This window comes from Mus pahari, chromosome 18 (assembly GCF_900095145.1).
Source record: "Mus pahari chromosome 18, PAHARI_EIJ_v1.1, whole genome shotgun sequence".
NCBI lineage: Eukaryota > Metazoa > Chordata > Mammalia > Rodentia > Muridae > Mus > Mus pahari.
In genome coordinates, this window is record NC_034607.1 from 13,817,909 (window position 1) to 13,834,265 (window position 16,357).

At 46.5% G+C, this 16,357-nt stretch overlaps 1 protein-coding gene across 1 annotated transcript in view; it reads left to right on the forward strand.

Moving 5' to 3' along the window:
- Positions 1-16,357, forward strand: part of Xpo5 (exportin 5) — a 39,940-nt gene that overhangs the window by 17,294 nt on the left and 6,289 nt on the right. The window contains exons 12-24 of the mRNA XM_021217543.1: positions 565-655; positions 1,181-1,309; positions 2,436-2,566; positions 5,194-5,349; positions 6,803-6,844; positions 7,272-7,361; positions 8,051-8,250; positions 9,769-9,868; positions 10,639-10,820; positions 13,598-13,698; positions 14,314-14,410; positions 14,863-14,999; positions 15,913-16,010. Coding sequence (XP_021073202.1) covers positions 565-655; positions 1,181-1,309; positions 2,436-2,566; positions 5,194-5,349; positions 6,803-6,844; positions 7,272-7,361; positions 8,051-8,250; positions 9,769-9,868; positions 10,639-10,820; positions 13,598-13,698; positions 14,314-14,410; positions 14,863-14,999; positions 15,913-16,010 — 1,554 coding nt within the window. The remainder of the gene's footprint in view (positions 1-564; positions 656-1,180; positions 1,310-2,435; positions 2,567-5,193; positions 5,350-6,802; positions 6,845-7,271; positions 7,362-8,050; positions 8,251-9,768; positions 9,869-10,638; positions 10,821-13,597; positions 13,699-14,313; positions 14,411-14,862; positions 15,000-15,912; positions 16,011-16,357) is intronic.

A 16,357-nucleotide genomic window follows, 5' to 3' on the forward strand; every position in this document is an offset into this window, starting at 1 on the left:
CCTCCCTCCCTCCCCCTTCCCCTTCCTCTCTTTTTTGTTTTGTTTTGTTTTGTTTTTTGGTTTGGTCTGGTTTGGCTTGGTTTGGTTTTGGTTGGTTTTAGGCTGGGTCTCACTGTAACGTAGGCTGGCCCAGAAGCTCTATGTAGACAAAGCTCACTTTGAACTTGGAATGAGAGATCATATTGCCTCTTTTCTCAAATTCTGGAAATGTAGGTGTGGGCCATGATATTCAGCCTCTCTTGCTTAGTCCAAAATGAAATCAGCAATTTCCAGTCCCTCATCTTATTCCATATGAAATTAGTACCTTTTGGGGGGAGGGGGTGATCATACTCGGACCCTAAATGGACACTTGAAGTTGTGGAGGAATCTAGAAATTATGTCAGCTTTCTGTGTTCTCTTTTTAGCACTCTGAGAGCACTGGTGCTGGGGAGTCAGACTGTGTGCTGCACTTACTGTCGTGAGTGGTCTCCTGCAGCCGCAGGTCCTCCTGGGCTACGGGAGGCTGTGTCCTCTCTTCAGCCGCCGTCCTTATCCTTGCCCCACTGATTGCTTTTCTCTTCCCAGATGGGCTTTCCTTCTAAAACAGATAGCCCCAGCTGTGAGTATTCCCGATTTGATTTCGATAGTGATGAAGACTTCAATGCTTTCTTCAACTGTAAGTGACTGAAATCTCCTCCTAGCACTCTCAGAATGGCATCCAGTGCTGTAATCCTGGGTGTACACCTGACACTTCCTATTAGCAGTCCTCAGACCTGGAGAGCAATTCTCTTAATTTTTCTTATTATTTCTTAATAATACCCTTTTATTGCAGAAGGGTACTGGTAGCACATTTCCGCATGGTGGATTCTAAGCCTGTGAATTTTATTTCTCCTTTCCACCACTATGGCTTGCTGTACCTTGTGAGGAGCCGTGCTCTTCCCCACAGCAGCCACGTCCTATCTAGCCCTCATCCCTGTCTAGCTGCTCCCTACCTTCATAGACATGGCAAATCAATGTTAGTTTCCTGCTTGCAGGATCTAGCTGGTAAGACATAGAGGTAATTTTTTAAGGTTTTTGGATATATTCATTCAACAAAGCTATAATGAGCCACTGTGATCTAGAACTGGAGTGTACGACCCAGGCCCCAGCATGGCAACTTGAGTTCATGTCCAGGTGTTGATTCATGCCCTTCTCTCGTCAGCCTCCCGAGCCCAGCATGGAGAGGTGGTGAGGTGTGTGTGTCGACTGGATCCTAAGACTGGCTTCCAGATGGCGGCAGAGTGGCTCAAGTATCAGCTGTCAGCTTCTATTGACACTGGACCTGTGAACTGTTAGTTTTTGCTCTTTTGTCTTTTATTACTGCATATCTAGAACTAACTTTTGCTTTAAACAAGTGGTATTATATAGACTCAGAAGGAACCCCTGGTTAGGCATAGACTTGCCATATCAGACACCTCAGAGCCTTGGGCAGTCTCGTTTTACATAAAACCAGAATTCGTACCTCTGCAAGTGCTTCAGGCAGTTAAACCCGCCTGTCTGCGTTACCTCTGTCTTCCTCTGTCTCGCGTGTTGTGCTTAGTGGGGCGGGGTGAAGCAGGCAGGAGGGACGGTTTAACCAGGACAAGACAAGCCACAGTCGTGGGCATTCCAAGGGCACTGAGGATTGAAATGATGAGATGTAACAGTCACTTGGGAGTGTAAATCCACTCTCAACTGAGGAAACCCCGCGGAACTGCCACAGGACGAAGCTAGTGAATGGCAGCACTATGCAGAGGCTGGAAATTAGCCTATTAGCATCTGTCTGTGGCTTCTTTGGAGGGGGAGGCTCTGGTGATGTTTATTAATTTGTACCCTAGATCATTTCTCTAGATGTAACCCTGAGAATTGCTGTAAGGTTATTGGATGTAAAGCAGCATCTTGTAACTTAAGAATTCCCTTGGGTGTGTGTGTGTGACAGGCTGTCTATCCCAGGCTGGCCTGGTCTCAGATGTAAGTGTCCGCATCCATCAGCTGTTGAGTGTGGTGTTGCCATGCCCACCCTTAGCATCCCCAGCCCCAGGGGATCCACACAGCACCTTGTAAATGAACGCTGAGCACGGAGGCCGGTGCTGAGCAGCAGCCCTAGCAGGGACATTCCCTTATGATCTCAAATGCCTTAATGTTCTGGGGTCGCCTAGATTTCACCTAAGGAGGGGCAACTCAGACTTCCAATGCCTAGGAAGCCATTCAGTTGCCTTCCGTGCATATTCTCGAGACACTGACTGGAAGTGAATTCAGGTGGATCACGGAGAGGTGAAAGCAGAGTAGCAGGCTAAAGAGCCTTCTGTGTTGGGGCTGTCAGATCTCCTGCTCCTGTACCTCCAGATACCACGTGATCTTCGAGACTCCGGCTGTGGCTCTTTGTGTCTTCTGCTTTCCTACCATACTGATGAGTATTTGCATGTGTGTTTCAAAAGCATGTTCTACAGCTGGAACTGGAGAGGGAGGCTTCTGTTCCATCTTCTCACCTTCATATGTGCAGTGGGAAGCTATGACATTTTTTTTGGAAAGTGTGATCAACCAGATGTTTCGAACACTAGAAAAAGAAGTAAGTAACTTTGCCATGCTTTCTGAGTGATGTTGACCTTTTGTAAATTGTAGTTGAATAGAGAGACTTAGGGACATGCATCTTATAGAAGAGAAAACAGACTCAGATAGTAAGGCTCCAGTTCAAACATGTAATAAATGGGAGAGCTGAGACTAGAACTCAGACCTGTGACTCTCAGTCCTTCATTGATTTGTGTCCATTTTGAGGGAATGGTCAGTTAGGCCTGGTAGTGCATAGGAGCCACATGGAGGTTAAATCTGTAGTGAGTCCAGTGATGAGAGCTTGGGCTTGGATCTCATTAAGAGGTACTTTTTATAAAGCATCTCTCTCAGTTACGGGAGGTGGCACATAATATTCATGTTGTATGGCCATTGTCCTCCCCTGAATAATAACTGATAAATCAAGGGCAGGTGTCTGCTGGTGTGGTTAGGTTTTATAATGGGCCCTTTTCTTCTCACTGTATTGCTGACACTTGAATCCAGGACCTTGCACATGGTAGACGAGCACCACTTCTTAAGCCATAACCCCTGCCCTGGGCCACATGTCTAATCCTGAAAAATGGATATTGATGAGAATGTATATGGTAGGGTTACTTTCTTCATGAAGCTTCGTTGTGTTTTTGCCCAGGGCTGTGCAGGCAACAGGCTCCAGTCCACCTCTGGCCACGTTGCCTAGTCTGACGGTTTGCAGACTGCCCATTTTCTTCCTCCGTTGTAAATAAAAGCAGCTCAGCTTCTGGTTTTTTTTGTTTTGTTTTGTTTTTGAGACAGGGTTTCTCTGTGTACCCCTGGCTGTCCTGGAACTCACTCTGTAGACCAGGCTGGCCTCATACTCAGAAATCTGCCTGCCTCTGCCTCCCAAGTGCTGGGATTGAAGGCGTGCGCTGCTGCCGCCACCACCCGGCAGCTTCTGTTTTTTAATTTCCTTTCAGTGGAAGAATTCGACCAAGTGATTCTTTGACTAGGAAGGCTGGAGGCTTGTTTATCCTCTCCATTGGAGCATTAGCTTGACTTGTTTGTAGTCTAGGAGAATCAGAGGATGTCGAGAAGACCACACTATAGCGGCTACAGTGGTTGACCTGATGGTGATGATAATGTTTGGGGGAATGTGTCACGTTAGGACAATAAAGATCAATATGATTCCCTTGGTAGTAAATCAAAGAGCTCATAGCATTATAAAGCAGTGTAATCTAGCTGTAGACAAAGCTTGTTAAATAATTCCCCAAAAGGTAGAAGAACAACTGTTGAGGCCAACATGTGCTACATATACACCAGGGCCCTATTTCAAAAGAAAAGTAAGATGAAGCATGGTTTGACATTGGAAGGGGCATAGTCTGGCACGGAGAGACTGTTCACTGCTTAGAGCACCTTGTGTTCTTCCCGAAGACCTGAGCTGGGCCCTCTTGGTTATAGGCTCTCAACTGCTTGTGACTTCAACTCTAGGGTGTCTGACACCTCAGTCCTTTGAGGACACCGGTACTCTGGCAGGCATTTATTTGTACCTATGTGTGCACGCGTGCTTTAGAACGTGCATAAGTGTACACATACACACACACACACACACACAAATAATAAAATATTTTTTTTGTTTTGTTTTGTTTTTTTGAGACAGGGTTTTTCTGTATAGCCCTGGCTGTCCTGGAACTCACTTTGTAGACCAGACTGGCCTTGAACTCAGAAATCTGCCTGTCTCTGCCTCCTGAGTGCTGGGATTAAAGGTGTGCACCACCAATGCCCAGTATAAAATAAATCTTAAAGGAAATATATAACTTTTGTTTTGTTTGTTTTTCAAGACGGGGTTTCTCTGTATAGCCCTGGCTGTCTTGGAACTCACTCTGTAGACCAGGCTGGCCTCGAACTCAGAAATCTGCCTGCCTCTGCCTTCCTAGTGCTGGGATTAAAGGCGTGAGCCACCACGCCCGGGTTAATATATAACTTTTAACACTAGAAATTTAACCATTTCCTCAAAATCTCTTATTCAGATGAACTAATTGAAAATATACTTATTTACTTGAGACAGAGCCTTGCTGTATAACTGGGCTGGCCTTGAACTTGTGGCAGTCCTACTGCCACTGCCTTTTGAGTACTAAAATAGAGACGCTCTCTAGCTGAGGTATCTATCTGTAGTGGAAAAATGGAAACTTTTTTTAAAAATTATGTATTCATGTTGTGGTGCATGTTGGCATCAACATGAAATTGTTGGAAATTTTTAATGAAGTGGTTTAGATTTTAATGATTCAAAAGCAGTGTATAAGCTGGTCTTTGTAGTACAGTAGGCTTCTAGTCCTAAATACGTGGGAGCCTGAAGCAGGACTACATGTTCAAAGTTTTATTGGGCTCCAGACTGAGCTCAGGGCCAGCCTGGGCAAACTTAAAAACAGTCTCAAGACACAAAGTTGTGGGGATAGGGACAAAGCTGAGACACAGCCAGTGGTTGAGCACTTTCCTAGTGTACATGAGGCTCTGACTTCACTTCCCAGAAACACACAGATTCTGCTTGTACATACATGCATTTTGTGCAGTTATGTATGCTAGCTGTTAGATTTTTATAGCCTATAATGTAAAGAAAATGCAGTAGTGGTTCTTGAGCTGCAGCCCTTTTGCCTTCCTGTTGTTTCTGTCTGACAGGAGCTCCCGGTTAATGATGGGATAGAGCTGCTCCAGCTGGTTTTGAACTTTGAGATCAAGGATCCCCTCGTCCTGTCCTGCGTCCTCACCAATGTCTCAGCACTCTTTCCATTTGTCACATACAAGCCTGCATTTTTGCCCCAGGTCTTCTCTAAGGTATAAGCTCATCTTTACAAACTATTTTATAACTGTTTGGGAGTATCTGTTATAAACTGGTCAGGAGCAGGCATAGTTCCCTGTGGTTCACTTGGTACTTACTATGGGTCAGACACTACGCTTATTGTTCAGTACCACTGTGGCAAAAAGGCACATAAACAGACATTGTACCTGCCCATCTGGAATTGCATGAAAAAATAGACTTCCGTGCTAGGAAACAGAAATGAAAGCTAAAGAAGGTTCCTAAGGGGCTGGTGAGATGGCTCAGTGGGTAAGAGCACCCGACTGCTCTTCTGAAGGCCTGGAGTTCAAATCCCAGCAACCACATGGTCACTCATAACCATCTGTAACAAGATCTGACGCCCTCTTCTGGAGTGTCTGAAGACAGCTACAGTGTACTTACATATCATCATCATCATCATCATCATCATCAACATCATAATAATAATAATAATAAAAAGAAGGTTCCTACGTGTGCCACAGGGTTGGTGGTGGGAATTGGAGTCAGAGAGCGTGGATAATTTTGGGGGTTTCTGATTTGTGATTCAGTGCATGCTAAGAGCTCCCACTGCATCTGAAGTTCATGTAAAAATTACAGTTCCAATGCTCTCAATATTGATGATAGGAGATTAAATGTCTAGACTTGAGGGAGTGCTGAGATAAAATTTAGGCATTATCTCAATATTAAAAGGGTAGTAGGGCTGGAGAGATGGTTAAGAACGCTTGCTGTTCTTGCCAAGGACCAGAGTTCAGTTCCCAGCACTCATGTGGTTCCTCACAGCCAACAGTTCCAAAGAATCTGACACCCTTCTTTTAGTCTCCTCAGTCACCAGGAATGCATGGGATGTTGGCATACATGCAGACAAAACACTCGTCCATAAAATGACTAAATACATTTTTTTAAAAAAGAACCATATATTTAGCCATGGAAAATAGGATCTGTATATACACTAGAGCTATCTGGCTCGAGCCAGGAGTCCATCAACATCAGTGCAGGACAGAACAGAGACAAGAAGCCTCACCATGCTTGTCCCAGATGAAAGGGCTGCCAGAGAAATGAAGACCATGCTATGCACAACAGAAGCTCACTAAGCCTTGGACAAGGTCCGGTGGGTTTCTTGAATTGCCCCTTGGGCTGGTGTAGAGGGGCCAGGGATAGAAAGACTCAGGCAGAGCACAGAGTTGTCCTCAGCAGAGCTGTAGGCGATGGCATAGACTGATCTCTAGTAATCCCCGCCACTTACTCTGTAATTGGTGCAGAGCTAAAGTTAGGGCTCTCGAGGCTCCTATGGACATCTGAGAAAGTAGGTTATGACTTGTAACGCCGCTGACCTTCCTCTACCACTTCTGCTGCCAGCATGTGGATGCCAAGAATATGCCTGCAGGGCTGGCTGGAACACCTGTTCCCATAGAGACAGGGAAGGAGTAACTGTTGCTTTTCTTCCCCTTTCAGCTCTTTTCATTTGTTACTTTTGAATCTGTTGGGGAAAGTAAGGTAAGACCGTTTTCTCTGTTTGTTGGGGTTATGTTTTAAACAGTGTCTGATTAAGTACCTCAGGCTGGCCTTACATCTGCCTTCTGCCACTATCCCACCCCTCCTCCCAGTGCTAGTAGCATCACGGCAAGAGCTGCCGTGCAAAGCTGAAACCATTCGTTTAACCTGGCCCAGCTCTAACTTCTCATACTTACCCTGGACTTTTGCGTGTATGGAAGGGTTGTCAAAGCAGATGGTCATAGGTGGTTTCCTCTGGAGCATCCTAGGGCAAATCTGAGCACAGGTTTGTGGAGGCTGTGAACCCTGATTCATCTTGCCCTTAGAACCACAGACATGGGCTCTGAGTCGGCTGACTGTCACATGGCCTTCAGCTGTGCTAGTGAGAGAATTTAAAGTGTCTCTGAGTTTGGGGGATGTTTCTCTGCAGGCCCCCAGGACTCGGGCAGTCAGAAATGTAAGGAGACATGCTTGTTCCTCCATCAACAAGATGTGTCGGGACTACCCAGACCTTGTTCTGGTAAGCTGCTGGACCCTGGCTGAGTCTTCAGAACCTTGTGTGACCACTCTTGTAGATAGCTTTCTTGAATGAGTCTGTTCTTCCTCTTTTTACATAGAACAGTGGTTCTCAACCTTCCTAATGCTGCAACCTTTTAATACAGTTTCTCACAATTATTGCTACTACTTCATGCCTGTAATTTTTCTACTGCTAGAGTTGTAATGCAAATATCTTACATGCAGGATATCTGATATACACCCCCTAAGGGGGTCGTGCGGGACCCATGGGTTGAGAACTGTCCTAGTGGTACAGCTTAAAATGTGACTTAATTTGCCCCTTGAGAAAATGGCTCTTTTCTGTGTGAATGAAATGTTTTCAATTCCTATTACAAATGGTTGTCTGATTTTTGAGGGAAACCAGATGCACATTCCAGCCACTTTTTGTGGGGGTTCTTTTAAAAGTTCACATTAGTCCACATTAAAAGGCTACTTTGAAATTGATCTTGGTGAATGGACAGTAGAGAAGTAGAGAAGCACCAGAAAGAACTGCCCCCTACTTGGTCCCATGCTTTTCAGACAAGGACAAACACTAGGACAAAGTTATTAAGTGATGACCCATAAGCCTAATCTCCCCTAGACTGTCTTGATTTTCTGGCATCCTTGACTGGTTCAACTCTCTGAAAGTCAGCCTTTTTTCTTTGTGATATGCAGCCCAATTTTGACATGCTTTATAGCCATGTGAAGCAACTGCTCTCCAATGAGCTCCTCCTGACCCAGATGGAGAAGTGTGCTCTCATGGAAGCCCTGGTTCTAGTTAGCAACCAATTCAAGGATTATGAGCGGCAGAAGTTATTCCTAGAGGAGCTGATGGCACCGGTGGTCAACATCTGGCTTTCTGAAGAAATGTGCAGGTATAGGATATTTGGGGACCACTGACTGTGTGACAGCACTTTAGTAGAACTGGCACGTGTCCAGAGCTGTATCAGGATGCAGAGGGGTGTGAGGATGTGGGGCTGTGCTGGTACTGTCAGTGACGCAATCTCATTCCAGAAAATGTTGCCCTACTCTACGGAGGTGTACTAGGACTGGTCAAGGCATGGTCATAGGGCACGCAACGCCATGGCACTTTTGCAGTCCAGCCTCACATCTTTAGAAAAATGAGAGCAGCCAGGAGGGATCACAGTGGGATTTGTGGACCTGGTGTCCACGTGGTAGAGAACCTGTTTGTCTGTCACTGTTTTAATTTGTAAAATACACAGTGAGATTTGGGAGTGGGAATGTTAACATAAACTTTCAAATGACAGCTTATAATTTGTGTGATTAAACTCTTACTGTAACAACTGCTGTTTGGGCTTAGTGGCAAATATCTTTAATCTTAGCACTCAGGAGGCAGAGGTAAGTGGATCTCTGTGAGTTCTAGGACAGCCAGAGCTGCATAGTGAGACCTTGTTTCAAAAACCAAACAAAGAGGCAGGCGGATTTCTGAGTTCGAGGCCAGCCTGGTCTACAGAGTGAGTTCCAGGACAGCCTGGACTACACAGAGAAACCCTGTCTCGAAAAAAAAAAACAAAAACAAAAAACAACAAAAGCAAAATCCCTACTGTTTGGGGTCGAATACTCTGTGTCTCAACTCTTTAGTTTCTTGATACTGGGTCTACTGTAGCCCAGGCTAGCCTCTAGGTAGCCCTGTAGCCAAGGGTGACCTTGAACTCCTGCTCCCCCTCGCCCTCTTCCTCTCAAGTGCTGGGATTGCAAACCTGTGGTAATGATGCTTCCTTTATCTGCTGTTAGCTCTTGTGGAGGAGATTGTCCTTCCTTAAAGGCATGATTCAAAGAAGGTACGGTGGCACACTCCTTTAGTACCATCAGAGGCAAACACCAATCTCTTGAGTTCCCAGTCAACCAAACCCTGCCTGGGAGGGAGCAAACAAAATTTGGAAGGCTGGAAGCGATGCCTCAGCTGATAAACGAGCATTTATAGCTCTTGCAGAGTACCCAGGTTCATCCACTTCCAAGCACCTACATTGTAGCTCACTACCATTTGTAACTCCAGCCCCAAGGACTCCAGAGCTCTCTTCTGGCCTCTGAGGAACTAAACTATGTGAGCTGTGTGCTGCACAGACATACGTAGACGCAAGCACACATCCCCGTTTTCTTTTTTTAAATCATGATATAGGGGCTGCAGGGACGGCTCGGTGGTTAATGAAGCTTACTACTTTTCAGACAACCAGAGTTAGTGCCCAGCGCCAGACAGACCTGCCCACAGCCGCTTGTAACGGGTCCACGCGGCCCGCGGTCTCTTGGCCTCCAAGGTCACCTGCACTCATACGCATACTCCCACACAGACACACACATACACTTAGCTGAAAGTAAAGTAAATCTTTGTCTGAACAAAGACCATGATGGGACTTTTCTTCCCCTCCCTTCAGAGCGCTGTCAGATATTGACGCCTTCATTGCCTATGTGGGTGCTGATCTGAAAAGCTGTGACCCGGCTGTGGAGGATCCATGTGGCTTGAACCGTGCACGGGTAAGACTCTCCTGGGAATGGGAAGTTTCAGCGGCCACGGGCAGGAGTTAGGGTGTTTCTCAGATTTGTCTTGTCTGTACTGCTGAGAGACCCAAGAGTCTCCCCTGCCCTCAGCTTCTCCTTTCTTTTCTCCTTTAGTCTTGAATTCTTGAGTTAGTTCTCACAACAGAGCACATGGTCTTTTCTATGAAGTCATTATTTTGGCTTTAAGGATCCTTAAGTAGCTCGGAAGACTGGAGGTGTAATGAGGAAGTAGGTCAGAGCTTGGTCGCAGGGTGAGTCCCCCCTGCTATTGCTCACTGGCACGTGACGTCCTAGGTGATGGCCAAATCTTGAGAACCTGAGGCTTTTCGGTGCAGCGGGACTCAGATAAGCCACTGCGGTGAAAGACACGTGACCAGCCTGGCATGAGCGGTTGGGGATTAGGGTGCAGGCTGTGGAGTCCTGCCCGGATGGAGGGTCAGGTAAAAAAGGGCAGTTTAAATACCTGGTGTAGCTCATCCAAGCCACCCCTACCCCAGGGTCAGTAACCCCTGGAAAGACATCCTAATGAGAAGGAAGCTTCCAGAGCTTCCGACCACGGGTCCTGAAAAACAGCAGTGAGAAGACCTCCCTTGGACTGGACGTAAAGACAAGGACTGAGGGCTTGCTGGAGTGGGAGGCACAGAGGGTGCTTCCCTGTCTCTGTGGGTGACACTGAGCTGTCACCCTGAATGTGTGTCCCAGTGCTTTCCCCTTATCCCTGCTCTGTTTTTCATTCTTCTCTATAGATGAGCTTTTGCGTGTACAGCATTCTGGGGGTTATGAGAAGAACTAGCTGGCCTTCCGACCTAGAAGAAGCCAAAGCTGGGGGGTTTGTGGTGGGTTACACACCCAGTGGAAATCCGATCTTCCGTAACCCCTGCACAGAGCAGATCCTCAGACTTCTCGACAATTTGCTTGCCCTTGTAAGGTGAGTCAGGGATATTCTTTGTTATTTTAACCTTAAGAATCTCAAAAGTTTAATCTTTTATTGCTCATTACACTAGTGGTATGCTTGGGTCCTGAGTCTTTTGAGAGGGAGGACAGTTGGTGTCCCTGTGTGAGGTGTACTCTCTCCATAGACGTAATAGTGTTGTTGTACCCTGTTTTGGTTTTCAAGACAGGGCCTCTCTGTGTAGCCCTGGCTGGGCTGGAACTCACTCTGTAGACCAGGCTGGCCTCGAACTCAAGATCAGCCTGCCTCTGCATCTCAAGTGCTGGGATTAAAGGGGTGTGCCACCACCAGCACTTGGCTTTTTTTTTTTTTTTTTTTTTTTTAACTTGCTACTCTTTTTAAAGATTTATTTATTTATTATATGTAAGTACACTGTAGCTGTCTTCAGACACTCCAGAAGAGGGCGTCAGATCTTGTTACAGATGGTTATGAGCGACCATGTGGTTGCTGGGATTTGAACTCCAGACCTTCGGAAGAGCAGTCGGGTGCTCTTACCCACTGAGCCATCTCACCAGCCCGTTTTTGTTTTTTCGAGACAGGGTTTCTCTGTATAGCCCTGACTGTCCTGGAACTCACTCTGTAGACCAGGCTGGCCTTGAACTCAGAAATCCGCCTGCCTCTGCCTTCCAAGTGCTGGATTAAAGGCATGCGCCATCAACGCCCGACTGTGTTTTTTTTTGTTTTTCATTTGATTTGTATTTTGAGAAAGGATGTCTCTACATAGCCCTGGTTGTCCTGAAATTCTCTATGTAAGACCAGGCTGGCCTCCAACTTACCAAGTTCCTCTGCCTCTGCCTCCTGAGTGTTAGGATTAAAGGTGTACACCACTATGCCTGGCTCAGATGATTTTAAACTCCAATAATACATGAAGGAACAATTCCTGATGCTCATTGCCCTGTATCCCATTCCGTCCATAGTTGTGGGCTAGAGTGTTCTGTGACTGTTGGTGTAGCATGTTTATTGAACTATATCCACAACAGCGTCGATGCAGCTGCATGCACTGTGATGTGCCACCTTTCATGGCTGGTCTGATGGCCACTACCACATCATTCTCCGGTGCCTGTCTGTCTGTGCCTGTCAGCGCCTGACATCTTCTGTGTGTTGCAAATGTTCTAAAGTTACCTTTCAGAAGAAGCTTAGGAATGCAGGCTGATCCTTGGGCTTTTCATGGAGAAAATCAAGGTCACTATTGGCTATAGAGTGAGTTCAAGGCCACTTTGGGCAAGTTAACAAGATCTTATCTCAAAAAGTAAGTCACCTAAAGTGACTCACACTTTTAATTCCAGGAGGTCAAATGGGGAAAATCTGAGATCAAAGCCTGCTAAATTTGTACAACAGGCCCCAGGCCAGCAGGACCACAAAATCGTAATAAGACCTTATCCGCTTTTTTTTTTTTTTAAAGATTTATTTATTTATTACATGTAAGTACACTGTAGCTGTCTTCAGACGCTCCAGAAGAGGGAGTCAGATCTCGTTACAGATGGTTGTGAGCCACCATGTGGTTGCTGGGATTTAAACTCAGGACTTTTGGAAGAGCAGTCGGGTGCTCTTACCACTGAGCCATCTCACCAGCCTCCCTCCCCCCCCCCTTTTTTTTTAAGTCAACAGAAAGCTGTGATGGCTCAGGGGACTAGAGTTTGGTTCATTGCACACCATGAGGCAGCTGACAACTACCCCAGCTCCAGCTTCAGCTCCCGGGAATCTGATTCTTACCCTGACCTCCTAGGGCACACAGACTCATGTGGTCCACGTGCACACATAACAATTAAATAAGTGACTGTTTTAAAGTTGGTAAATCTCGGGGGAAAGCTCCATTCTAGAGTGGTTTTCTTTACAGTCCATCAGATCCTGGGTTTGCCCCAGTACTTCAGAAAAGGAAGGGGTGGAGGTGCCCGTCGACTGTCTGGTGAGGTGGTTAGTGTGAGCGGAGCCAGGCAGATCCTGTCCCTAGTCTTGTCCCTTAGTAACACGCAGCATTTTGATGTGGAACATGTTTGGATCTTGTTCCTCTTGGAAGCCGTAGTGCCGATTGCCAGATTTCCGTAAATAGAGGCAGGAAAGTGAAAGGTGGGTCCTAACTCCGTGTCCTGCTCGTGGTCATACCATGGGGTCATGGACATTTCTTTCACTGGTGTGACGATTTGAAAATGCTTGCCCCATAGAGAGTGGTACTGTTAGGAAGTGTGGCCATGTTGAAGGAAGTATGTCACTGTCGGGGTGGGCTTTGAGGCTTTGCCCAGTGCAGAAGAGGCAGTCTGCTCCTTGCTTCCTTTGGATGTAGATGTAGAACTCAGCTCCTACAGTACCATGCCTGCCTGGATGCTGTAGTGCTTCCTGCCATGATGATAATGGACTAAAAGTCTGAACCTGTAAGCCAGCCCCAATTAATTGTTTTCTGTTATAAGAGTTGCCTTGGTCAGGATGTCTGTTCACAACAGTAAAACCCAAAGTAAGATAATTGGATACCACCAATAGTCAGAAAACTGGGAGTGTCCTGCATCGACTCAAACCTAAAAGGATTTTGCTTTAGAGTCATATTGTGGCTGTCCTTCGATCTCGGGACTTTGTGTGTGTTATTAGGCCGTGAGGATCATATACAATGTAGTTAACACTTCAAGGTTTCAAGATTTCTCTGGGGATTCATCAGTTTTTCTTTTCTTTTTGTTGCCTCTCTTGGGAGTAGTGTTGATGGGGGTGGGGGAGATATATGAAAGACTAGCCAGATGTTTACATAACATCCTTATTTCTTTCAGAACTCACAATACTTTATATACACCGGAAATGCTAACCAAAATGGCAGAACCTTTCACCAAGGCTCTGGATATAGTTGAATCTGAAAAAACAGCAATATTAGGTAAGAAGGCTTCAGCTCCTCTCAGGTTCCTCCTGCTCTCCCATGAGCGAGTATCAGGACGTGCACTGTGGAGCTTCTCCTCAGTCCAGGAGAGCCCGGGTCCTTCAGTGACTCTGCACAGCAGCTCCCCCTGGGGACCTCGTCTCCAGTCAGCGTGCAGGTAGTGCTGGGTGGGAGAACTCTGCCTCTCAGTGTTTTCCCTGGTAGAGTCACACATTTTTACCTTTGAGAAAGACAGAAATGGCAAAATAGTCTTAAATGTGGTATCTGCTATGAAGGAAAGAGGCAGGTCCTTGGGAGAATGTCAATTTGGAGGCCTAACCTGTTTGTCTGAGAAGTTCCTTTTTGAAGGACTAATGAAAGCTAACTGTGCCAGATGTAGAGGAGATGCTGGGTTGGATGTACCTTAACTAGCATGTGCCTGGCCCTGGTTCTCATACCCATTTGCAGAAAGCTGGGTGGGGAGAAAGTTCACAATGGTTTTAGTACTCTACCAACTAGAATATATGGCTGCCTGCTTTGTAGTACACTGCACATGTTCACAGACATAGCTGCCTGCTCATGGCTGTTGGCTCTTTGAGAAAAGCGTCTTCTCACCCCATGTTTTGTTTGTAGGATTACCTCAACCTCTCTTGGAATTCAACGACCACCCTGTCTATAGAACCATTTTGGAGAGGATGCAGCGGTTCTTCGGCATTCTCTATGAAAACTGGTAAAGGCACAGCACCCTGCCCATGCTCCCACGCTAGAACACTCATGTTGTGGGGTGGCACAGAGACCTTCACCGAGAGTTCTCGTGTAGAGGTGCCATGGGACAAGCGCTAGAAGGGAAGTTGGTGGTAGTGGTCATTCTAAGGGCGCAACCTGCTGTCCTGCATTGAACCTTGATTATCGTGTGCACCTCAGTCCTGGCTGTGACTTGAAGTTTGTGCCTGCCATGTCGGTGCTAGTACATAACTGTGAAGCCCAGGAGTTAGAGAAGTGATTGACTGCCTCTGCTCTGACCTCAGCGCTCCTCATCCCTTTCTCCCGGATCAGTAGGAGGCAACTAGGCAGGTTCTGTCCAGGTTGTATGGCTTAGTGAGACTCAGCACGCGCACGCCACACTGAGCTGCAGCCTTACATTATCAGTATTAGCAGTGACGCCGTGACTCTGCCTTACAGTTACCATATCCTAGGGAAGGCAGGCCCTTCCATGCAGCAAGATTTCTACACTGTGGAGGACCTTGCTACCCAGCTCCTTGGATCAGCTTTCGTCAACTTGAACAATATTCCTGACTTCCGGCTTAGATCTATGCTTCATATCCTTGAAATGGCCCTGAATAATCCAGAAAGCCAGAAAACTAGCGACAGGAGTGAGAGGGAGGGAGACCTAACCGGTGGGACGGTGGCCATCAGTGCTGCAGGACCCCGTTCCAGCAGAAAGAATAAGATAGGGAAAACAGGAAGGTGGCTGTTGGGGGTGCAAGGTAGGCTATCTCACAGACCCTCAGAGGTCCTCTCTGGAGATCAATTATTATTGTCTTCCCACTTCTTAGAAATATAAAGAAGTTTATTTCCTTTTCTACGGTTTGTTTAGTGCTTCCTTTTGGTGGTAGATAGTCTAGGCTCGCCCTGCACATGCGGCCCTCCTGCCTTAACTTCCCAAGTGCTGGATTTGGACATACAGCACCAGCTGGGTTTGTTGTTTATTTTTGGGTTTTTAAGACAGGATCTCTCTGTGGCCTCTGCCTGCTGAGTGTTGGGTGCCACCACTCCTGGCTTCATTTTGTTTTTGTTTTGAGTGACAATCTCACTGATCTCCAGGTTGCCCTGGAAATCCTAGGCTCAGGTGACGGCCTTCCTCAGCCTCCTGGGTAGCTGGAGCTACAGATGAAAGCCGGTACAACTAGCTATGTGCTTTCTTTTAAAAACAACGCTCAAGATTTCATCATCTTTCAGAGCCTTTTGTGTAGGATGTCTTTAAGTCTTCTCTTCAGCAGCCCAGGCCTGGGTTGTACAGCTAACAGAAAAGACCGATAAGCTGAAACACAAAAGAATTGAGTATTTGTGCGGCTTGGGATTCTTGGACAAGCATGAGGGGGTTTTCTTATTAAACACAGGACATTCTTGGCGTCTTGAGCGCCCTGTAGTAGACTGCCCAGTGGCGCAGCCTGTTGACTATATAGAGAGAGGTCTGCTCATGTGCTGAACCTCCTTAACTCAGGGTAGCACGCGTCTTCATGAAGCCCCTCGTGCTCTTCTGTCCCCCAGAACACTATGAGACCCTGCTATCTCCCATCCTTGGGCCTCTCTTCACCTACCTCCACATGGTAAGTGAGGGAGGGGAAGGGGCTCGGAGAACTCACTCTTTTTTTTTTTTTTTTTTAAGATTTATTTATTATTATATGTATGTACAGTGTAGTTGTCTTTAGACACACCAGAAGAGGGTGTCAGATCTCATTATGGGTGGTTGTGAGTCACCATGTGGTTGCTGGGATTTGAACTCAGGTCCTTTAGAAGAGCAGTCAGTGCTCTTACCCGTTGAGCCATCTCTCCAGCCCGAGAACTCACTCTTAAACATGTGCTCCAGGCTCAGTCTATAAGGAGCCCACAAGCATAATGACCTGAATGTAGGTCTCCAGATGACGCATGGAAGCCAGCTGTGATGTCACACATC